Consider the following 22,918-nt stretch of genomic DNA (forward strand, 5'->3'; position numbering starts at 1 on the left):
CCAAAGGAGATGTCCGGACACAGACTTTATGATGATTCTATTTTTTTCAATGCCAGTGCTGCTCAGCCCTCAGCAGAACCTCAGTTTTCATGAAATAAACAGTGACTATATAAAATTCCACCTTTCTGAAACTGAAATCTGAGCTCAGGTGAAAGTTTCTTCTTTCCCAAGAAGCCGAGCCTATGGCCCGTGGAGAGAGGCAAGGTTCTCCAGGTGAGGGGAGCCACGCCTGGGTCCTGCCTTCAAGTCACAGCCACACCAGCTCACACGGGAGTCTCAACTCCCGGAAGTCAAAGTCTTAAGACGGCGGGTGGCCCAGACTGCCATAGAGGTCAGGCCTGCGGTGCTGGAACACGGGCAGGTGTTGGCGCAACTGCCGCAGGTAACGGAGGTCGATCCGGGCAAGGCAGAGGCCTGGTCCTTCAGGGCAGCGGGCCACCACCGTTCCCCAGGGATCCACCACCATGCTGTGGCCATAGCTTGCTCTCTTCTCATGGTGGCGTCCACACTGTGCTGCCGCCACCACGTAGCACTGGGTTTCAATGGCACGGGCCCGCAGCAATACCTGGGGGTTGGGGGGAGATGTGTGTTCACTTAGGTAGGCAGCAGCTAGTGGGTAACTGATAGGTGAGGAACATTACAGGCCAGTCCATTCGTTGTGACCATTCTGATAATTGCCTGGGAATGATTTACTATGTTAATTATTCTTCAGCATAATGAGAGGCAACAGTCTAGGGAATGACTTTCCCACTAGGTGGAGAGGGGAAGAAAACCCTTCAGCTGGTAGGGCCAAGGGAGGAGAATGAAGTTCAAAGAAGGCACGTATGTTTGTGTGTGAGGTTTTTTTTTTGTTTCGTTTTGTTTTTAAAGATTGGATTATTTATTTGAGAGAGGGAGAGAGCCCAAGTAGGAGGGGCAGAGGGAGGAAGAATCCCAAGCAGACTCTGCACTGAGTACAGAGCCCGATGCAGGGCTCGATCCCACAACCCCCAGATCATGACCTGAGCTGAAACCAAGATTCGAATGCTCAACTGACTGCACCCTCCAGGCGCCCTGAAGGCCCTTATGTTTTGAAGAGGGGTCCTTTTACCTCCCAGTGGGCTGGGCCTGTAACAGATCCAAAAGCTGAAGGGTAGGTAAGTATTTCTGCTCCAGCCTGAGCCAGTGCCAGAGAGAGTTCTGGAAACCGCATATCATAGCAGATAGCTAGACCAATCTGTAATGAAAAACAGCCTAATGCCCCTGAACCGTTTGTCATAGCATCTAGGCATACCCGCCGCCTACCCCACTCCTTAGGGCTTGCCATCCTCTATTACTTCGAAGTACATCTATTTTCCTCTTCCCCGCCTCATCCTTTTACAGCTCCCACCTTGCCTGCTGGTGTACTGACAGGAGACTCCAGACTGGGCCCAGGAATGGTAGAGTCGCTCTCATGCATAGGCCCCTGTCCCGGAATCTCCACATCACACAGATGGGTCTTCCTGTAAGTGGCCACCACTGACCCTGGAGGAAGAGGGAGAAGGAATACTCAGTGCTGGTGTTCTAGAAGCCCAGCTTAGTTCCTCTCCTCCCAGGGGGGCTAGCTCATAAGCTAGGATCAGAGGCACAAACACCCCTAAAACTCTTGACCAAGGAAAACAGACCGAGGTGAGAAATAATTCTGCAGAATGTTGGTTTAGCTGGAAGAGCCAGGAAAGAGATGGCTAAAGAGTTACAAAGTCTCACCCTTGTCGTTCAGAAGCACGTGACAATTGTAGATTTTCTGAGTCTGCTCCCAGTCTTGGCCCCGCTCGTGGAAACCACCCAAGGACAGCCAGAGTCCACACTCCCTGGGGGGTGGGGGAGGAAGGCAAGGGGGAGGAGGTAACACTGGCAACTCTTCTCAATGTTCTGCCCTCCTGTCTAGCAATCTGGGGACACTGCCCAACAGAGAAACTATCTTTCCCTCCCCCTTTTCCCCAATACCTGGCAAGCTGGGTATATTCTCCCAAAAGGTTCCCACCCAGTGGCTCAGACAAGTGTAGTGTCTCTGCAGGGTCCCTTGCAATGAAGTCAAATGCCTCAGGCAGGAAGGCGAGGCAAGCACCCAGTCTCGCAGCCTCTCGAACAAGCTCAGCGCATGTTTTGAAGTTCTCCTGCTTGTCCGGTGTTGATGTTACCTGGCACACAGCCACCAGCGGTAGTTCCCAGGAAGAGGAGGAGGTAGCCATGGCTCTGGCCCTGTGAGTTGGCACAGGCAGGACTCAGATATCTCAGAATGGGGAAATGGAATAGTAAGGGTCCCAAATGGGCTTGCAGGAGGGCTGCAGGGCCCTTTGATTTCTTCTCCTCAGGGCACCCACTGATGAAATGTTCTGTGAATGGCTGATACTCCCGTGTTTCCCACCCTCTATTCATTTAACAAACATTTCTGGAGCATCTACTAAGTGACAGGCACTGAGGAATGAGCAAAACATGTTACCTGGGCTGTGCACAAAGTACTGAGAGTCGAGGTATCCGGAGTCCAGGACACAGAAGAAGGGACAGGAACTGGTGAGGAGGCCTGACGATGAAGCCCAGCCTGAGGAAGGTGAGAAATCAGGAAGCCAACCGCTCCCTCAAGCAGTGTATTTCTAGGATTCTCTGACCTCTCTCTTCATACTGTGAGGCTGAATCAGGGCCCTCCCAGTAAAACCCCCCAAGTCTTCAAAACCCTCTTTAGTGTGAGTAATTATGGGCTACAGAAAGAGATCATAAAGTGGGAAGATGGAGGAAAGGGCTTTGCTCGGCGCCCGAGTACCTGGACCTCCAGGGATCTGTACTAGACTGAAGCCCTGTTCCCGAGCGGAACGCATCCGCGGTTCAAGTCTCCAAGAAACTTCCTCGCTTTTTTCCCCAGCCTCTCTCCTCGCCTGCGCACCTGCAGAGCTTTGCTGCTCCAAGCGTATTCCACCCCTCACCCCGCCATCTCGGAGCGGAAGTTCACCTTCCCGGTTCCCCGCCACCCGTGGAGGGCAGAGGGCACTGGCACCCACGCAGATCCCAACCCGCGTCCCCACGCTCCAGTTAACCCGTCCTTTCCGCCTCTCCCAGGGGCAGTGTCTCTGTGGCACAAGTTAAAGCACTGCAGGCGGAATTCACCGCGGCCGGCGGAATAGGCAGCAGGTCCTACATGAAGCTTCGGCCACAACCATCCGCAGGATCCGAACCGAACCGCAGCCTGCAAGCACCGGCACCCGGGCGAGTGGGCGGTAACTCCCAGGCCGGATGTGACGCACGGCGGGGCGGGGCCGCGCACGCCGGAAGCCCAGCAGGCGACGAAGATGGCGGAGAGCAGCGGTCGCACCGGCAAGAGCAGCGGTAGCGGCGCGGGCAAAGGGGCGGTGTCGGCAGAGCAGGTGAGGAGCGGAGAACGCGAAGGAGGAAAACCGAGCCGGCTCCGGAGTCGATGCGGGGAGAGGGGGGAGCCTGTGGCTGGTGCAGGCCTCGGCCCGGCCCCACCTTTGCGAGGCCGCCTAGAGAGGGGAGGGTCCTTGGAGGAGCCGGCCGAGCCCCCCGGGAGAGAGCCCGAGGGTTGGTAGGTGAAGGCCACGCCTCCCTTGGGGTGTTGGGTGCGCCGGCGGGAGGCCCAGAGCCCGGAGATGCGGGGTGTGGGAGGATGCACAGTGGTGAGGGGAGATGGGTCGTCGCTTTCCCCACTTCCCCGCACCCTCAAACCGGATAGGCTGGGCCAGGCAGCTCGTAACGAACCCCGGGGGACTCGTCAACGGGCTGGTTGTGCGGTCTGTTACGTGACCCTGAAACCACGTTGACAGTCGCCCTCGCTCTGCAGAGCCACGTGACTCACATACTTGAACAGTGTAGCGTTCCATACTATTTTGACTCGCAAGTCATTATTAGATTGAATTTCTTTAGCGACCAGAAACCCTTTTCTAACCCGAGTTTGCATTTCCCCCAGTGTCTAGCATCGGGAGACGTTTGATAAATAACTCAGAAAGCCTTTTGTGGCGTGGGAGCCATGGTTTGCCAGTGGTGGGGCTAGTGTTGACTAGAGGTGGGAAGAAATCTACATGATAGAAAGGAAAACGGAACGGCTCTTTTAATTACAGGCTCACTTAGCAGTCATTTGTTGAGCAGTGACTACAGGCAAAGCCATCTACATAAAGATTTTTCGAATTGCCACATGCAGTCAAGGAGCTCATCGTAAAATAAGACGTACAAAATGCTAACATGGGGCAGAGGATGAGTGTCCTAACAGGTACAAAGTGCTGTGGGATTTTGTGAAGGAGTGAAAGGATAGTTTCTACCCTCCGGGGTGGGGAGTTGTGGTGGAAGGGAAGGGAGAAGGAACCTAATATTTTCTGAGGCTCTACTATGTGCTAGGCCCTCTGCTTGGTACAGGGAAGCAGATACATGAAGTAGGCCTTGTTTTCAGGATCGCTCACAGACTCATTTGAGAAAAGAGAAACCAAACAGCAGAGATGTACAATATTCTGCACAGGCCCCTCTTTATGCCAGCTAGAAAAGGGACTGTCTAACTAAGTAGGAGGTTATGGGATTTGAGGAGTGGGTGGGAAACGGGAGCTGTGGTATAGTGGGGTGGCTAAGAGCGTAAGAAGTGCTCTGAGGTTTGGCAGATCTGTGTTTGAATCAGATATCTACTATTTATTATGTGTAGATGACCTTCCATGAGTTACTTCTCTCACCTTGCCCTCCTGTAAAAATATAATGGTGCATATCTCATCACTGTTTGGATTATTAGACAAGAAATGCATGCAAAGTGTTTTTGCACGGTGACTGGAATAGAGTGTGTTTGTTTTTCTGGAAGAGATAATCCTTCAATTCAATTCTAAAGGATGAGAGAAGTTAGTCAAGCAAAGAAGGAAGTAGAGAATTTCCTGGGTAGAGGGACTCATGTACTTAAAATCACTGAGGCATGAACCTGCCGGGCGTGTTTAGGGTGCAGGTAGACAGACTTAAAATATAGGATGGAATGCAGACCTTCAATGTGAAGAAAAAGGGATAGGAATCTAGGACGTTTCTCAGATTTCTGTCTTTGATGGATGCGGGTGTCATAGGGAATGTAGGCAGATAGGAAATGTTGGGGTGGGGGTGGGGAAGTAAGTTTAGTTTGGGGTTTTGAGTTTGGGTTTTTTTTTTTTTTTTTTTTAAGATTTTATTTATTTATTTGACAGAGAGAAGCACAAGAGAGGCAGGCAGATGGGGGGGGCAGGCTCCCTGCTGAGAAGAGATCCGGATTCGGGGCTTGATCCCAGAATCCTGAGATCATGACCTGAGCCGAAGGCAGAGGCTTAACCCACTGAGCCACCCAGGCACCCCTGACTTATAAATCTTGAGTTACAGAAATCTGAGTCTGAGATACAGATTAGAGAATTTTAAGCTTATGGATGGTAGACAAAGTCATGGTTATGGGCAAAATCATCTAGGCTTTGTACAGAAAGTGAAAAAAGAAGCAGAAGAAGGGTGGGACCAATATTTAAGGGTTATGGAGAAAGGAAGCCCTCAAAAGAAATTGAGCAGTTGTGATAATTGAGTTCTGAGGCTGTTTTGCTTAATGTTCTGTGGCCTTTGTGTTCCAGAGAGAACACTGGGTAAAAGATAAAAGATTTATTGGGGTGTCTGGCTGGCTCAGTAGGTAGTGCATGTGATTCTTGATCATAGGGTGGTGAGTTCAAGCCCCATGTTGGGCCTAGAGATGACTTCTTAAAAAAATACACACACACACACACACATTTATCACTCCTGCAAATGTGAGCTGCACGTGTCCCTTGTAAACAAGGTGGAAGGAAGTGGCGCTGTACTCGGTGCTTTACTTGCTTTTTGATCTGTTATTTAATTGCTGCTACTTGGAGTAGGTTATATTGCCCTCCCTTTCTAGATAAGGACATTTGCATTTCAGACACTTTAACTTACCCAGAGTCAGTAACTGGAAGAGTAGGGCTTTCAATTGAGGGAGTGATTTGAGAATCAGACAGACATACTTTCCCATTTATATATGATCCTTTTAGAGATGTTTGAGCTAAGCCTGAAGGATTGGATAGATTTGAGCAGGTGGTAATGGAAATAGGATATTAGGGAATAGGATAAGAGGAGAGCTAGGGAAAGCACAGGCTGATGCAAAGTACAGGGACTGGTTAGTTTAGCTAAATCATGAGGTATAAGAAAGATGTCCTTAAAGCAAGCTGAATCTTTGCATGACAAAGAATTTGGAACTTTTTTTTGTTTGTTTTAAAGATTTTATTTATTTGACAGAGAGAGATCACAAGTAGGCAGAGAGGCAGGCAGAGAGAGAGGAGGAAGCAGGCTCCTGCTGAGCAGAGAGCCCGATGTGGGACTCGATCCCAGGACCCTGAGATCATGACCTGAGCCGAAGGCAGCGGCTTAACCCACTGAGCCACCCAGGCGCCCCAGAATTTGGAACTTTTTAATGTAAGCGGTGAGGGAGTCACAGAAGGATGTCTGGTATACTGTTGTTATTTTTCTGTTACATAAAATAAGATATGTTCTTTGTGGAAATGTAGAGAACACAGGAAAAAGTACAAAATAAGAAATAAATTGCCCATGATTCTCGTATCCAAAATTAACTACTATTACCTTTATGGAATATATCCTTTGATACACTCCAAAGGAGGTTTCTCCCCCTCCTTTATGTTTTTGTTTGTTTTAGATTTTTACTTATTTATTTGAAAGAGAGAGATCACAAGTAGGCAGAGAGGCAGGTGGGGTGGCGGGAGGGAGCTGGCTCTCTGCTGAGCAGAGAGCCCGGTTCGGGGCTCCATCCCAGGACCCTGAGACCATGACCTGAGCCGAAAAGCAGAGATTTAACCCACTGAGTCCCCCAGGCGCCCCTGTCTTCATGTTACTGGTGAAGAAACAGGTTTGAATAAGAGATAACTTGCTCATGGTTAGATTGTGAAGCCATTTCTGACCGACTTCAGGGCTCCTTCTTCTAACATTTAACTATGGGTCTAGAATTTCTGAGAAGGCCTGGGTTTGCAGGCAGTAGAATAAAGGCAATTGTTGAAGCTATAGAAGTAGCTAAGATACCAATTGAAATGGTCTAGGTCATAAAGAAAGTACTATGAAAAGAATCTTAGATCCTGTCTCCATGATGGGGATGAGAGGAAGAACTTCAGAAAGAGGAAGGGAGTGGTTTTTTTGTTTTTGTTTTTTTAAGATTTTATTTATTTATCATAGAGACAGTGCGTGCACACAAGCAGGCAGAATGGCAGGCAAAGGCCGAGAGAGAAGCAGGCAACCTGCCGAGCTAGGAACCAGATACGGGACTCTATCCCAGAAGCCTGGGATTACGACCTGAGCTGAAGGCAGCAGCTCAACCAACTGAGCCACCCAGGCGTCCCAGGAAGGAGTATTAAGAGAGGTAGGAGATCAAAAGAACTGAAGGGCCCTGGAAGCTAAAAGAGAGAAGAGGAGGTGCCTGGGTGGCTCAGTGGGTTAAAGCCCCTACCTTTGGCTCAGGTCATGATCCCAGGGTCCTGATCCCGAGATCCCATGTCGGGCTCTCTGCTCAGCAGGGAGCTTGCTTCCTCCTCTCTCTCTCTCACTCTCTCTGCCTACTTGTAATCTCTGTCTGTCAAATAAATAAAATCTTTTTAAAAATAAATAAATAAATAAATAAATAAAAGAGAGAGGAGAACCTTCCTTGTATTGTGCACTGGACATGTTCCCTCAGTTTAGTTCTCCTTGTTATCCTGAGGCAGTGGTTTTCAGCTTTGACTTTGCGCCTGGAGAAATGTGGTAATCTTGGAGACGTTTTTTGTTGTCACAAGTAGGAACTGCTTCTGGCTCTCAGTGGGTAGAAGCAGAGAGCTTGCTGAATCTCCTGCATTGCTCAGGACAGCTCCCCCATAAGAAATTATTCTCCTGCCCAGAATATCAGTAGTGCTAATGTTTAGAAACATCATGGTAGGGGCACCTGGGTGGCTCAGTGGTTAAGCCGCTGCCTTCGGCTCAGGTCATGATCTCGGGGTCCTGGAATCGAGCCCCGCATCGGGCTCTCTGCTCAGCAGGGAGCCTGCTTCCTCCTCTCTCTCTGCCTGCCTCTCTGCCTGCTTGTGATCTCTCTCTCTGTCAAATAAATAAATAAAATCTTAAAAAAAAAAAAAAAAAAAGAAACATTATGGTATACCATGCGGGATATATGGTATATCCATATATGAGATCTATTTTAAAAATGAGGAAACCAAGAGAAAAATTAGTAACTGGCCAAACAACAGGGAAAACTAGGATATGAACCCATGTCGGACCCAAGTCTGGGCTATTTCCACCTGCCGTGTTGCTCCTTAAAGGAAGAGAGTAGAGGGCCAGCCTCTGCCTTCGGCTCAGATCATGATCTCAGGGTCCTGGGATCGAGCCCCTGCATTGGGTTCTCTGCTTGACAAGGAGCCTGCCCCCCACCCCCTCCTCTGCCTGCCTCTCTGCCTACTTGTGATCTCTGTCTGTCGAATAAATAAAATCTTTTAAAAAGAGAGTAGAGAGGCAGAGTGAAAATTGAGAAAAAAATTGTTGAATATGGTACGAGGCCATTTGTGATTTTTGAGAGGACAGTTTACTAAGTAGCGATAGTTTCATAGCTAGTGATAGAGAGAAGGCAGTTTGGGAGTTGGCTTGGGAGTGAATGGGAGGCGAGGAAAGGAGGCAGTGAGTCCGGAATAATCCTAAAAGAAGATGAAGGGAAGGGCTGAGAACCATTATTTGTTGGAGTATTAAGGTCAAGGATGTTTTCTTTTTTAAAAAAAGATTTTATTTTATTTCTTTATTAGAGAGAGAGTGTGTGTGTGGGTACACACAAGCATATACAGAGCGAGAGGGACAGGCAGACTCCCAGCTGATCTGGGAGCCTGAGAACGTGGGGCTTGATCCCAGGACTCCAAGATCATGTCCTGAGCCAAAGGGAGACTCTGAACTGAGCCACCCAGGAGCCTCTGGTCAAAGACATTTTCTTCATAGTTGAGTATGTCAGGAAAGGGGGCACTGAACTGAAAAGAGGATATTTAGTGAGTGACACCCCAGAAAATGCTTTTCCATGTGAATCTAGTCATAATTCTTGACCTATTGTTCTGTTCTTCACTGAACCCTATAAGAGTAAACATCATGTAGGTAAGCAGACCAAAGGACATTTTGGAGGTAAAGCTAATGATTACAGATTTTTCCTGAAGTTACCAACACTATATGGTATTGATTAAATTAAAAAAAGAGAGAGAAAAGGGAACATTTAAATCAAACGAAAATAGTTTGACTTTTTTTTTTTTTAAGATTTTATTTATTTATTTATTTATTAGAGAGAGAGAGAGAGAGAGCATGAGCAGGGGTAGGGCAAAGGGAGTGGGGGAAACAGACCCCCCACTGAGCACGGCGCCTGCTGGGTCATGACCTGAGCTGAAGTCAACTGCTTAACCCACTGAGCCATCCAGGCGCCCTTGATGTATTTTTTTGAGATTTTCTTTTTTCACTAATCTCTACATCCAGAATGGGACTGGAACTCACAACCCTGAGATCAAGAGTCTTAGGCTTTGCTGACTGAGCTGGCCAGTGCCTGCCGCCCCCCTTCCCTCACCCAGTTTGACCTTAATGAGAGGTGATAATATGACAAGCCGGTAGAAATACATCAGTAGAAAATGGATTCTTAGAGTTCAACAAACCTGGGTGGAAGTACTGGCTCCCTGTGTTATTTTCTTACCCACACCCCACCAGCCTCGGTCTGCTGATCTGTAAAGTGAAGTACATGTCTTATAATGTGTTTTTATTTTAGAATTAAGTGAGATAAAGAGGAGCAGAGTGCTTGGCAGATAGTGGTGCTCTTTTACTTACAAACTGTGGGAGGAAGGTATATTACTGTAGGACTGTGGAAAAAATAGGTATTTAAAAAGAGGTTGTATTTGCATATTTAAAATTTCAAAAATGGTTAACAGTAAAGCTTATTTTGAAGGCAGGCTGCATGGTTGAAAATTAGGAACACAAGAGAATTGGAAAAATTTTCTACCAGAAAAATTTAGGGGGGGGGGAGCCTGGGTGGCTCAGGTGGTTAAGCATCTGCCTTTGGCTGAGGTTGTGATCCCAGGATCCTGGGATCAAGTCCCGTGTCGGGCTCCCTGCTCAGCGGGGAGTCTGCTTCTCTCCCTCAGCCCTCCACCTCTACTTATGCTGTCTCTCACTTTCTCTCTCTCAAATAAGTAAATAAAATCTTTAAACAAAAATTTAAGGAATTGATATGTTTTATTTTATTTTTAGGTTTTTTTTCTTCTTTATTTTTAAAAGATTATATTTATATTTGAGAGAGAGCATGAGAGGGGAAGGGTCAGAGGGAGAAGCAGACTCCTTGCTGAGCAGGGAGATTGATATTTTTAATTTTTTTTAAAAGATTTTATTTATTTGACAGAGAATGAGAGAACACAAGTAGGTGTAGAGAGAGGAGCAGGCTCCCCGCTAAGCAGAGCGCCCTTTGTGGGGCTCGAAGTAGGACTCGATCCCAAGACCCTGGGATTATGACCTGAGCTGAAGGCAGACACTTAACCTCCTGAGCCACCCAGGTGCCCTAATATGCTTTTATTATTATTATTATTGTTATTATTATATATGTTTAGAGAGCGGGTCCCACATACACTCGAGTGAGGAAGAGGGGCAGGGCGAGTGGGAGAGAGAACCCTAAGCAGGCTCCACGCTCAGCACAGAACCTGACGTGGGGCTCCATCTTGTGACCCTTATGACCCTAGGCCCAAATCAAGAGGCAGACATTGAACTGACTGAACCGTCCAGACATGATGCGCATTTATATGTGAGCACATGGAAGGGGTTAACATACGGGATGTGTTGACTAATTTTATTTTGGTAATCATTTCACGGTATGTACACAAATCATAATCTCGTATGCCTTAGACTTACACAATGTCATGTGGCGGTTACATCTCAGTAAAGCTGAGGGATAAAAAGGAATGCTTGTACATTCCATTTAGGAGAATGTGAAGAGCTCTGCATAGTTACCAGGATTGAAGTTACTTTTGAATAGAATAAACAGCTGGTATTTTAATTTAATTGGATTCTTTCTCAGTAGGGAGGTTTACAAATGTAAGATGATGAGTTTAGTAGGGCGGAGAGAGTCAGCAGTAACCTGGCCATCCCTGATTATAGCAGACAACTTCAGGAGAACAGGAATAAGGGAAAGAGAAGGAAATTTAATTCTAGCCCTAGGGGAGAAGATCATTAGAAAAGTTGTATTTGGGGGCGTCTGGGTGGCTCAGTGGGTTAAGCCTCTGCCTTCGGCTCAGGTCATGATCTCAGGGTCCTGGGATGGAGCCCCACATCAGGCTCTCGGCTCGGCAGTGAGCTTGCTTCCCCCTTACACTCTGCCTACTTGTTATCTCTCTCTCTCTGTCAAATAAATAAATAAAATCTTAAAAAAAAAGAAAAGTTGTATTTTAACAGGAAGAATGTGGGGCTGCATCACAGCCTCTGTCTTCATTATGGGGCAGAGCCCAGAGATGGCACATTAATACCAGTTTATTTGGCATCTAATTTCCAGTTAGGTTACAGTCAGCTGCTAAGAGATTTCATTTTCTTTAAGGGCACCAATGGCTGGAATTTTCCATAGTAACTGTGGATAACTCATACATTTAAATAGATTTATTCTAGTTTGACATTTGATTACAGGCTCATAAACTGGACCAGGAGGAAATAGGGGTTGTTAATTAGCAAGAATGTTTGAAGAAAAATTGGAATTAAAAAAAAAAGTCTCTCTTTTGCCTTTAGTTATGTTAAATTGGTGGTTGAGAAGTAGGTTCTTACTAATTTTTTTTTAAGGTTTTATTTATTTATTTGACAGACAGAAATCACAAGTAGGCAGAGAGGCAGGCAGAGAGAGAGGGGGAAGAAGGCTCCCTGCTGAGCAGAGAGCCCGATTTGGGGCTTGATCCCAGGACCCTGGGATCATGACCCAATCCGAAGGCAGAGCCGCCCAGGCACCCCGATTCTTACTAATTATTAAGGAAAAGAAGTTCAGGCCTCAGAAATCTTAGACTCTTCAGCTGATTTCATTGGTGTATTTAACAACATTTGTCCAGAAGAGTGGGTCATCGGGGCGCTAGGGGAGCACCTAGAATCTGGTTTAGTTATGGAATTTTCATAGGTAAAATTATTTTGATCTGTAATATTGACAGCGAAGAAAAAGCTAACTATAAATGGAATAGTTTGGTATAGACAGTGGAGGCGAAGGGAGAGAGGCTTATAGAGGATTTAGATTTTCAAGGCATCTGTTGGAACGAGTGGACGGCGGGGGGAGGGAGATGGACAGATTGGGGGCAGCTCACCACTCGAGTGGCAAGGGTCCTTGTCAGACCCGTTCCTTGGCTTTTTGAGCAGTAGAAGATGTTGGGGTGGCCATTAGGATCTTACTAGCTGTAGATGAGCCTTGCAGGGAGAGCTAGAGATAGAAGATCCTAGTGAGGTTCAGGTGGTTGGTCCTTAGTGGTGGTGAGCTTGGACATGATGTGAGTAGGAGAGCAGGCTCCGGCAGCAGTTTAGGCCAGTTCAGGCGGCGGAGCCAGGGCGGGGGCTGGAGCGGGGCGGTGGGGGTTGGAGAGAGGGCCGTGATAGTAGCGAATGTACTTTACTGCGTACAGAGTCCTTTCATACTCGAGCTCAATAGAGTAGGTCCCGTGTGCGTTTCACATGTAGGAACTAAGGCTCAGAGTGGGCAAGCCGCGGTTCTCAGTTCTGGGTGCACGTTACGGTTATGTGGGAGGGCTTTGACAAATACCGAGGTCTGGGGCAGGTAGTGTCCCACTTCTCACACTCTTGATTTCGGCTCAGGTCAGGATCTCAGGATCATGGGATGGAGCCCCAGGCTCCGGGCTCAGTGCAGTCAGCTGGGGATTCTCTCTTTCCCGCTGCCCCGCCCCTGCATGCTTGTGGCACTCTCTCTCTCTTTTTCTCTAAAAATAAGTAAATAAAATCTTTAAAAAAAAAAAAAAAAGAAAGAAAGAAAAGAAAAGAAAGAAAAACTGAAGCCTGGGCCTTACCCAGTGATTGTGTAAATGTCCAGAGGCGCCACTTTTCTACACTTTCACTCCCCTGGGGATGCTGACGAGTAGCCAGGGTTGAGAGCCGGAAGATAGAGTATCTGAGGCCTTGGAGCTGGTACGTGGCAGAGACAGACCCCGAAACCTGGCCTTTTGTCTCCGGGCCCCAGGTTTTCCTTCTCTTTTCCGCTCCCCTCCCACCCACCCCTGTAATTTTCTGCCCTCGTTACATTTTCTGCCCTTCCTGTGATATTCTCGCCAAACCGTCCTCCGAGCCCTGTACTGAGAGTCACAGGGATGGTGATCGTGGTGCCCGGTCAGGTTTCCACGCCGTTTTAATTCCCTGCTCCCTTTCTGGGGAGCAAGAAGCTGGCGGTGATTATTCCTCTGGCTTTTACATACACGACTTCCTGCGCCTCCCCTGCACCCATTTCTCCCCCCCCCCCCCCCCCCCCCCGTTTCTCATCCTGCAGGCTTCAGGGAGGGCAGTGCGTCTCCAAGAGCCTGTGTTAGTGAGGGTTTCTAGGCTACAGAAACAGACTCTGGCCAACTTTTTGGGTTTCTTTTTAAGCAGTATTTCGGAAGGCTAGTGGGTCTTTCAGAGAATTGAACACAATGAAAAGAGAGGTTCAAGAACTGGGTCACACCGAGTTCAAGAACTAGGGCAGCTTTGGGGATTTCAGGAAGAGGAACCGAGGATCATCTGTGCGCGACAGTTGTCTTCGCGCCTGCTGTCTTCCCAACCTGTTTGTCTCTCCCCCATCAGTTCCTGAACAGAAGCTCTGGTATAGGATAGGTCGCCACCCCCGTGGCCAGGGAGCGTGGGTCCTGTGACTAGTAGCCCCACAAGCAGCCCCCGAGCTCAGGAAGGGCAGTTGCCCTGGGCGGACCCGAACGAGGGTTACGACGAGAGTTCCTCACTACGGAGCCTTAGGTCACAGCCTTCTCTCCCTGCAAGTCCGAGCTCCTGGGGGAGCTCTCCTCCCCGCACCCCCCCATCTGTAGCACCTGCGTCTGTCCCTCACCACCTGGAAGCTGCAGGAGGGGCGGGCAAGTTCCCAGTCGCAGTGGGCTCTCCGGAAGCGTTGAGAGTGGAATTCGGACAGATTAACGGCAGGAATTACAGACTTGGATTCTACCCCTTTTCCGAGGTAGTGTCCAGAGCTTCCCTTCTGTGTTTTGCTGGAGCCTCTGCCATGTCCGCCGTCTCCTCTCTCACTTCGCTTTCTCCTCTTCTAAGGTGATCGCTGGCTTCAACCGCCTTCGGCAGGAGCAGCGGGGGCTGGCGTCCAAAGCCGCTGAGCTGGAGATGGAGTTGAACGAGCACAGGTGAGGAGGTGGGGGAGCAGCCAGTGACGGGAGAGTGGGCCGGGCGGTCGCCGCGGGGTGGGCCAACTGCTCAGAGCCGCCCGCTCCCCCCACCCACCCACCCCGCAGCTTGGTGATCGACACCCTGAAGGAGGTGGATGAGGCCCGCAAGTGCTACCGCATGGTGGGAGGCGTACTGGTGGAGCGGACGGTCAAAGAGGTGCTGCCGGCCCTGGAGAACAACAAGGAGCAGGTGAGCGGAGCCGCCCGAGGGGCATGGAGGGGAGCGGAGGGGAGCCGGGTGCAGGCGAGCAGGTAGGAGCCCCTGTTAAAGACCGTGTAAGCAGCCTGTCGGCCTGTGCTTGTTAGGATGCTCTAAGTCTAGACTCAGACGGCAGTAGTGCACGCTGCCAGCCTCTCGCCCTGCGCCCTGGGACCTGGCTGAGCTGGGGGAGAGGAGGCGGCGAGAGCCGTGTTTCTCCCAGTGTAGTCCGTGGATGCCTGCATCCGGGTCCTCTGGACGACCATCTAAAATGCTGCTTCCTGGGGCGCCTGGCTCAGTGGGTTAAAGCCTCTGCCTTCAGCTCAGGTCATGGTCCCAGAGTCCTCGGATCGAGCCCTGCATCGGCCTCTTTGGGGATCAGGAAGCCTGCTTCCCCACCCCCTCTCTGCCTGACACTCTGCCTACTTGTGATCTCTGTCAAATAAATAAATAAAATCTTTAAAAAAATAAGTGCAGCTTCCTGGGGCACCCAGGTGGCTCAGTTGGTTAAGCAACTGCCTTCGGCTCAGGTCATGATTCTGGAGTCCTAGGATGGAGTTACGCATCCGGCTCCCATCTCCACGGGGCGTCTGCTTCTCCCTCTGACTTTCTCGCTTCTCATGCTCTCTCCCTCTCTCAAATAAATAAATTAAAATCTTTTTTAAAAAATGATATTTTTATACCATTTTTGGACCCACTGATTCAGGACAGTTAGAGGTGGGGCCTGTGGAGTGGCTTTTTTTTTTTTTTTTTTTTTTTTTTAAGTAATCTCTGTGCCCAGCGTGGGGCTTGAACCCACAAGCCTGAGATCAGGAGTCATATGCTTTACCAACGAGCCAGCCAGGTACCCCATGGAGTGGCGTTTTAAAAACAGCCACAGCCCAGGTGGTTCTTATGTACATTAAAGTCTATAAATCACTTTTGGTTTTTTGAGAGAGGCAGACTTCCAGGGTCTGGGCTCTGCTGTCAATACTGGGTGAGGCCCAAGGTATCACCCTTCTGTCAGTCCCCAGCCACTGCCAGCCATCCCAGCCAGGGGCAGGGAGTGCTAAAATCCTGTTCTGTAATCCCTGTCGCTTTCCCTCTAGATACAGAAGATCATTGAGGCACTCACACAGCAGCTTCAGGCAAAGGGAAGAGAATTAAATGAATTCCGGGAAAAGCACAACATTCGTCTGGTGGGGGAGGATGAGAAGCCGCCAGCCAAGGAGAGCTCGGAAGGGGCCGGAGCTAAGTCCAGCTCAGCGGGAGTGTTGGTCTCCTAGGGACCAAGGCCTTTGCATTTTTTTCTACCCTGACTCCCACTTCTCCTAATTTCTCTTTATTGTTATTATTATTATTTTCTCTGCTATTGTAATATTTTTTTGTTAATTAAATGTTTTGGTCAGAATGCTCAGCTCTAGCCTGAAGCTTTCTCCCAGTGTTAGGGGTGGGATTTGCATGAGGCATGGCAAGCCTAGGACTTGGGGAGTTTGGGTCCATCAGGCTCACAAACAAGAGGAGGTCCCATATTTTATCCTTTCCCTTGCAAATAAAGATGTGGCTGCTTGTTGACTGCCCTTCCCACAAAAAGACTCACAGACAAATGTTGACTCTCAGGTTGAAATTTAATAAGCATTTGAAGTGAGGCAGATAGCTCTGGGGATGATGCTTTATGAGTTTGCCACAAAGCAGAGGCTTGTGTCTTGGCACTGCTCTTTAGATAAATAGGTCCAGGACGCAAACCTGTGGCCTCGGTGTCCTCCCGTCCTCACCAAAACCCCCAACCAGGTAAAGCTGATCGTTCCAAAGGCAGGTCCGATGGCCCACACGTTTCAGCCCGTGGTCTGCACTGGGGAAGTGGAACCACAGAGAAGGGGACTTGCCTGGTGGGTAAGAAAGTGCTCATTGAGGTCGCAGCATTTTGGCACCGTGGGGCTTCTGTTCCTCACAAGACGGAAGGTTTGCCCATTTTTTTCCCTCCTCACTTGATTGTGGGCCTCCTCACAGTTTAATACGCTGTGTATTCCTTTATCTTGCCGATTCATTTTTGCTCCTCCCTACCTCACCCATCCTTTCCACGCCTGCAGGTTCTCCCGGGCTCCCACCTCCCCACCTTCTGCCCCCCTCCACCAGCGCCCCTCACGGGTGTCATAGACGTAGAGGTCATTGCAGATGGTGTCTCTGGCCCTGGTCAGAGTTTCTCCACCAAAGAGCACAGCGAAGGGCCCCACCACAGAGCATGAGTGATGCCGCAGGCCCCGGGGCCCCTGCCGGGAGCCCTGCCCCGTGCTCACAAGCCTGGCAAGCTGTTCCATCAAACGGGGCGCTGCAGGTGGTTCCTCCTTTGGGGAGAAAGAAGGGGTTGGCTGGAAGGATTTGGGCCTCGCCATTTCAGCCCCCTCCACCCTCAGCAACATGTGAGCAGATACTACCTTAATTTTCCCCTGACCCCAGTGCCCTGCTACTTCTGGTTCCGCGGAGTTGCAGCCCCCAAAGAGAAGCAGCTGGTGAGCAGGGGGGTGCCCCGAGGTCGGGAGCAGGGCGGCGCAGTGACCCGAGCGGGAGGCTGTGTGGCAGCCCTCTTCCTTATAGCTGGGGGTGTGCAGAAGTTCGGGCCTGAGTTGGGTTGTCCAGAAGAGAGGAGGGCTGTCCTGCCTGTTCCCTTGGCCTCTCTGGTGGCAAGCGCGGGAAGGAGGCCGGGACGCAGCTGTGGGCAGAGGACAGGAGGGAACACCCGCAGGGAGCGCGCTCCGCTCTCCCCGTCAGGGTGGCTGCGGGGGGAGGGAGGTCAGGATGTGGAGAGCGTGCGCGCTCCCGCCGAGCCTTCGCTTTTCTAGAGCAGAGATGCAGGGCGGGTGACACGTTGGGGGCAGGGTTTGGGCGGGGGGCGTACCAGTAGGTGCGGGCGCTGGGGTCCAGCCTCAACGTGTAGATGCTTCCGTAGCGGCGCTGAGTGCGGGTCCCGCCCTCCCGGCCCGCCACCCGCAGCTCTCGGTCCGAGACGCGGGTGCAGGTGTGGCTGCTGAGGCCGGCAGGGGGCCGGCTGCCGGGGGCCGCGCTCCACGCCTCCCACACTCCGCGCTCCGTGTCCAGGGCGGCCACCGTGGCCAGGCGGCGCGCCCCGTCCCAGCCCCCCACCACGCAGAGCCAGCGGCCGCCCACGGGCGCCGCGTCATGGTGGCTGCGCCGCGGGCAGCCCCGGGCGCCCAGCTGCACGGCCTGTCCCGCGGCCGGGTCGAAGACCACCGTGTCGCCGCTTGGCTCTGTCGCCCCCCCGCCCGGGAGGCCCCCCACCAGGTAGAAGCGGCCCTGCAGCTCAGTGCACGAGTGGAAGGCTCTCGCCAGCAGCGCGTCCCGAGCCACCGGCCGCCAGGTCCAGCCCGCACCCCCCGGGGACCCCGCCAGCGCCATGCCGCCCCCACCCCACCCCCACCCCGGGACGCCGGGGTCCCTGGCTCCCCGCCGCTCCCTGGTCGCCCAGCAACCGCCGCCGCACCGGCAGCGCGACCGCTGCAAAGTGAAGGTCGCAAAGCACGGGTTACCGTGGAGACCGGAGACCCGGGTCGCTGCGGGAGGGCGCCGGCCTCTGGGCGAGGTCCGGGACAATCCTGGAAGACTGTCAGCCGCCGGCGGTCCGATCGCGGCCGGGTCCCCCGCCCCCCCGCGGGACTGCTGCGTTATCAGAGCTGCGAGCTGATCTGAGGTGCAGGCGGGGCTCTGCAGGGGCGAGAGCGACACCGGCTTCTAACCGCACCTGCGCTCCCCAGGGAGGAGGGCGAGGGCGAGGCCGCGGACGGCCGGGCCCTGGCCTGGGAGTCAGGAGACTTGGGTTCTGGTCCCGGCCGTGCGCCCCACTCTCAGGGTGAGTCTCTCTAGGCCGCCTCCGCGTTCTCACTGTCACCGTGCTGTGGGCTGCGTGTCGCGGGGTCTCTCGGAAGCTGGTCCCTGCCCGCGCCGCTGCGGGAGCAGCCGCTCCGCTCTGGCCGCTAGGGGGCGCCGGAGCCCGCCTCTCGGGGCGCGACGTCGCGTGCGCGGGGTTGGCCGGCGGGTGAGGGAGGATGCGCCCGCCTCGGAGAACTCACTCCTAACCCTGGGGAGAATCTTTCCCGATCTCCGCTCGCCTCTTAGGCCCACGCAGCGCCAGGAGACTGAGGTGCGGTGGCATCTGGAACTGGAGATGAAGGGCCGGCGCCCCTCCCTGGCGTCTCCCTCTAATTCCAGCCAGTCCCCGAGCCTCTTCCCAGCTCTGTCCCTCCGGGAGGACCCAGTGAGGATCGGAGAGGCCCAGAGCCAAGCCGACTAAATCTGGCTGCAGACAGGTTTCTCCTCCGCAGAAGCAGTGTGGGGCAGAAGCCGAACGCGTGTCCCCAGCGCCGGGCTGCCGACGGGAGGCTGGCTGCTGCTTCTACCTTTGGTTTCTGTGCATCAGCTCATTCCCCATCATGCCCCAGGATGGAGGCATCGAGTTTCCCGGGCTGCAGTGCGGCGGACGTGGAATTCGGGGGTCTGATGGCACAGGCCTCTGACCCTAGCTTCTGGCCCTCGGAGAAAACAGCATGGACAGAGTATGGGCAGGAAGGGACAGAGACCGGAAGGTCACAGTACCTGTTTCCCACCTGTCCCTGAAGCCGAGACCCCATAAGAGCTTTGAAAGTCACTGCCCGTTCATTTCCAGATTTCCCGGGGTCTGCGGGGTCTAACAGAGAGGGTCCTCAGTTTTCCCAGATCATGGGAACAAAATCTCTAAAAAAATCACCAACTTTTTTTTTTTTAAGTTTTATTTATTATTTGAGAGAGAGAGAGAGAGCACGAGTGAGCAAGGGGCAGAGGGCAAGGAAGAGAGGCGGTCGGAACTGAGGGCAGAGGCAGAGCCTGACACAGGCCTCCCTCTCAGGACCTCCGGATCATGACCTGAGCCAAAACCAGGAGTCAGACGCACGAAGCCACCCAGGTGCCTCCCAGACCCCCAACTTATAATGTCCCTGACTGAAATCTGAGAGTCAGCCACCCTCCTAACAGCCCATCTGAAATCTGTCATGCTCCTAGGATTTAGGCAACGAGTTGCCTGGGGGGTGGCCCTTGGTGGCCTATATGCCCATGTTGCCAGGCTCATTTCCTTCCCTTTTTCCCCGCAAAGCTTTTATTTTTTTAAAGTAACCTCTATACCCAACTTGGGGCTCAAGCCCACAACCCCAAGATCAACAGTTACTGCTCCACTGACCGACCCAGCCAGATGCCCGGGCACAGACTCATTTTCTGCCTCTACTGAGTAGAACAGGGAACTCCCCACCCCAGGGGCCTTTCCAGCTTCTCCCTCACAGCTGCTGTTCCCCCTCCAGGCTTCCACTCTGACTCTGCGGCCTCAGCCCTTAGCACTTGGCTTGCACATAGAACCTGAACCTCACACACTCTTTGGCTGCCCCCCACCCCCACTCCCAGTCCATCTAGTGTCTTAGAGGCCTTTTTTCCATGACAGAGACCCAGGAGATGAGCTGCCCGTCACTCCCCTCCCCTGCCTTCTCCGGGAGTCAAGCCCGTATCTTGGAGGAGGCGGAAAAGAACCCAGGGGAAAGTGAGAGAGGGAAGAACAAGACAAAAAAAGAAAAGTCGGGCTGCCTTTGCCGGACGTCTACTTTACACCCGGAGCAGCATCTGGAGCGGTCCGCAATGGCTCTGTCCGTGCTCCAGGAAGGAAGCAGCATTCGGATAAAGTGAAGGAGAGATCTGAAAGGGGACTGTGTGAGAACAGAAGGGCCCCTCCTTCTCTGGCCCTGCTTCCCCTGCTAGGGCCAGGGACAGGGACAGCCTCTGCGCAGGAGAGGGGGCTGGCGGCAGATCGTCCTCACGGTCTCCCCGTCCCGACAGGGTCCTCTGAGTTGGGCCTCAGGTGGCTGTTTCTGGTGAGCGAGGGGGCCTACAGCCCAGCTTCCCAGGCCCCGACGTCGTCGGTCCCAGCCCCAGATCACCACCTGCTCGCCTCAGTCCTTCACAGAACTCCGACTCTGTTTTCTAGTTCCCTGAACTTCGCCCTGACCCTGGAGCCGTGTCCGGTTCTCAGCACCGTTCAGGGAGATGCTCTCCAGACTCCAACCCTTCTGCCTGTGTCGTTCCCCCCAACCGCCCCTTTCTCCCTTGTCCTCTGACTTTCTGTGTTTTTCCCCAGCTCATTCTGGCCAGTGGACTGCCTGGCCCCATGCCTTGTTGGCCCTAATTCTAGCTCTTTGCTCTTAGTTCAGCCAGAATAAGGACAGGGATGGACAGAAGGACAGAGGGATGGCTAGGAAAAGAGATGACAAGAGGCCAGGTCCTGAGGGCTCGTGGAGAGAAAGGTGGGATGGTGTGCAGAGAGGTGGGGGTGGGGGCAATCAGGAGATTCGAGGACAGTGGAGGGGCGCTAAGAATGGGGGAAAACCTGAATTGCTAAGGGACTTGGCGAATCTGAATAGGTAAATGTCACTGGGTCCATGTGGAGCGGTTGAAATTGAGAGCAGAAGAGGGAAGTAGGAGGAAGGAGGCATTCAGAAATTTCTCTTTAGTCTTCCTAGGTCCGTTTCAGACTTTGTCTCAGCTTCTTTGTCTCTTTGAATTACCCTCATCATTCCTCTGCGTCTGTCTCCCTCTCCCCCAGTCCTTTCTTTCTCTTGGTGTCTGCTTGTATCCCTGTGCCCCGAGATCTGTCTCTTGCCAGTTCTACTTTTGTGTTTCTCTCTCTGAGTCTGCCCTTCTCTCTCTCTCTCTCTGTCCTGGTTAACAGAGCCAACTGTCTGACTTTGCTTTGGAACCTTCCAGGAGTGGCCAGGCGTCTCCCCTTTGGCTGTGTTGTAGACTGTGGACTGTCCCCGGGCACAGTCTTAGGGTATGGGTTCCTGACGAGGACTGAGTGAGCTACAGTGTACGGGCCCTTTCCAGGGAGTAGGACTGACCCACAAGAGACCTTAGAGCAGGGAGGCCCGGGCCCAGGAGGGAAGCAAGCTGGCAGGGGGAGTTAGACCCGTCTCTGCTCCTCTACCCTTTCCTTCTGGCTCATGGACCAGTGCCTCTGGATCTTGCAAACTATCACAGGAAGGAACTCTGTTTCTTGTTCCCTAGCCCTCCCTTTTTTTTTTTTTTAAATGCCACTTCTAGAATTGAAAGTGAAATAGTCTCAGAAAGGCTTCAGGGTGATGCTGGAGGGCAGGGACTAGGGCTGTCTGCAAGGTGAGGCCTGTGGTGCCTCTTGGGTGCGGGGGGTTGCTCGGAGGGGAGTCAGAGGCCTGCCCCTGCTTCGGCCGCAGACCTGGACGTCTCCCAGCCTCACTGTCTGCGGGGCTGCAAACAGGCGGGGTTGCGGCCCCGTATCCAAGGGCAGTGGGAGTGAGGCCTTGGGGGTGTCTGGGGACTAGGAGAACGGGTCCCTGCTTCCCGGGGTCTGGGTCTTGGAGGGGAGAACAGGACGGACCTTGGGTTCATGAGACCGGCAGGCGGCCATTCCGGGCCACGCAGAAGGAAGATGCGCCAACACACTTCAAAAGAAATTCTGCCCTCAAATTTCGGGAGTCGCCAGTTCCTCCCCCATCCCACTGGTGTCGCCCTCACCCTCCCGTCCTCTCTGCCTTGGCCCTGCTCCTCTCAGGCCTCCCCGCCAGGAACGCTCGCCTTTGCCCTCAGGGCCTTCCCCACTCTTGGAGAAGCTCCCAGCCCTTCCAGGCTCCCCACAGCCCTGGGCCTCCTGGACTCCTCAGCCGCCCTGCCACCCGCACTGCCTGGTCCCAGGTTGAGGCTGGATTGTAGCGCCTGGGCAGGCTTGCTTCCCCCCCGGGGGCGGGGGCGGGGGCGGGGGCGGCTGAGTCGGGAGTGACAGGAGCGGGAGTGACAGGAGCGCAGGCCGGTGGCCAGGAAGTGGCTCAGGCTGTCTGGTTGGCAGAGACAGCAGACCCGCTGCGTCCAAGCCGAGCGTTTGGAAGAGGGTTTGGATGAGCGGGAGAAGCGCCAAAGGCCTGGAGCTTCCCAAAGGCGCCCCTGGCAGTGTGGGCTCTGCGAGCCGAGCCGGCTGGCCCCTGGGGGCTGCCTCCCCGTTTCCCAGCAGGTGGGCTTCCCGGGAGGAGCCTGGCGCCTTCTGTGGTTGGGGTGGAGACCGGGAGAGCGCAGGGGAGCCCAGCTTGGGGTCCTCACTAGGAGCCGTTCTCTCACCAGGCTCCCAGGACCCTGCCTGACTTTGCGCCTACTCCTTGCTGCTGTATCTCCTGCCGCTGCTGTCACTGCCGGGAAGACTCTGATTTCCATGAGGGCTCCCTCTCTTGTCCTAGACCTGCCATGACCTATTTCTGGAGCCTTCTAAAAGTGCCCGGCCATC

The 22,918-nt window shown here is 52.7% G+C and overlaps 3 protein-coding genes across 7 annotated transcripts; 1 reads left to right on the top strand and 2 right to left on the bottom strand.

Annotated features, from left to right (window-relative positions):
- Positions 1-20: 20 nt before the first annotated feature.
- On the bottom strand, positions 21-3,236 carry NIT1 (nitrilase 1). Of its 4 annotated transcripts, none has more exons than XM_059146526.1 (7): positions 3,152-3,236; positions 2,462-2,560; positions 1,966-2,220; positions 1,726-1,829; positions 1,370-1,503; positions 1,091-1,216; positions 21-565 (listed from the first exon to the last, which is right to left on the bottom strand). In XM_059146526.1, coding segments are annotated over exons 1-7 (987 nt in total). In that variant the 5' UTR covers positions 3,154-3,236; the 3' UTR covers positions 21-298. The 4 variants fall into 4 exon arrangements, with proteins under 4 accessions (XP_059002509.1, XP_059002508.1, XP_059002511.1 ...); XM_059146525.1 differs by having other exon boundaries at positions 3,121-3,229; XM_059146528.1 differs by lacking the exon at positions 3,152-3,236 and adding an exon at positions 2,966-3,114.
- Positions 3,237-3,239: 3 nt separating this feature from the next.
- PFDN2 (prefoldin subunit 2) lies at positions 3,240-16,000 on the top strand. The gene is made up of 4 exons (XM_059146534.1): positions 3,240-3,377; positions 14,275-14,363; positions 14,472-14,595; positions 15,693-16,000. The coding sequence occupies exons 1-4, from the start codon at positions 3,303-3,305 to the stop codon at positions 15,867-15,869; spliced, it is 465 nt and encodes a 154-aa protein (XP_059002517.1). The 5' UTR covers positions 3,240-3,302; the 3' UTR covers positions 15,870-16,000.
- Positions 16,001-16,192: 192 nt separating this feature from the next.
- Positions 16,193-18,705, bottom strand: KLHDC9 (kelch domain containing 9). Of its 2 annotated transcripts, none has more exons than XM_059146524.1 (4): positions 17,480-18,705; positions 17,019-17,178; positions 16,730-16,928; positions 16,193-16,469 (listed from the first exon to the last, which is right to left on the bottom strand). In XM_059146524.1, the coding sequence occupies exons 1-4, from the start codon at positions 17,995-17,997 to the stop codon at positions 16,303-16,305; spliced, it is 1,044 nt and encodes a 347-aa protein (XP_059002507.1). In that variant the 5' UTR covers positions 17,998-18,705; the 3' UTR covers positions 16,193-16,302. The 2 variants fall into 2 exon arrangements, with proteins under 2 accessions (XP_059002507.1, XP_059002506.1); XM_059146523.1 differs by having other exon boundaries at positions 17,019-17,202.
- Between the last annotated feature and the right edge of the window lie 4,213 nt (positions 18,706-22,918).

The sequence above is a fragment of the Mustela lutreola genome, chromosome 14 (assembly GCF_030435805.1).
Source record: "Mustela lutreola isolate mMusLut2 chromosome 14, mMusLut2.pri, whole genome shotgun sequence".
Classification (NCBI taxonomy): Eukaryota; Metazoa; Chordata; class Mammalia; order Carnivora; family Mustelidae; genus Mustela; species Mustela lutreola.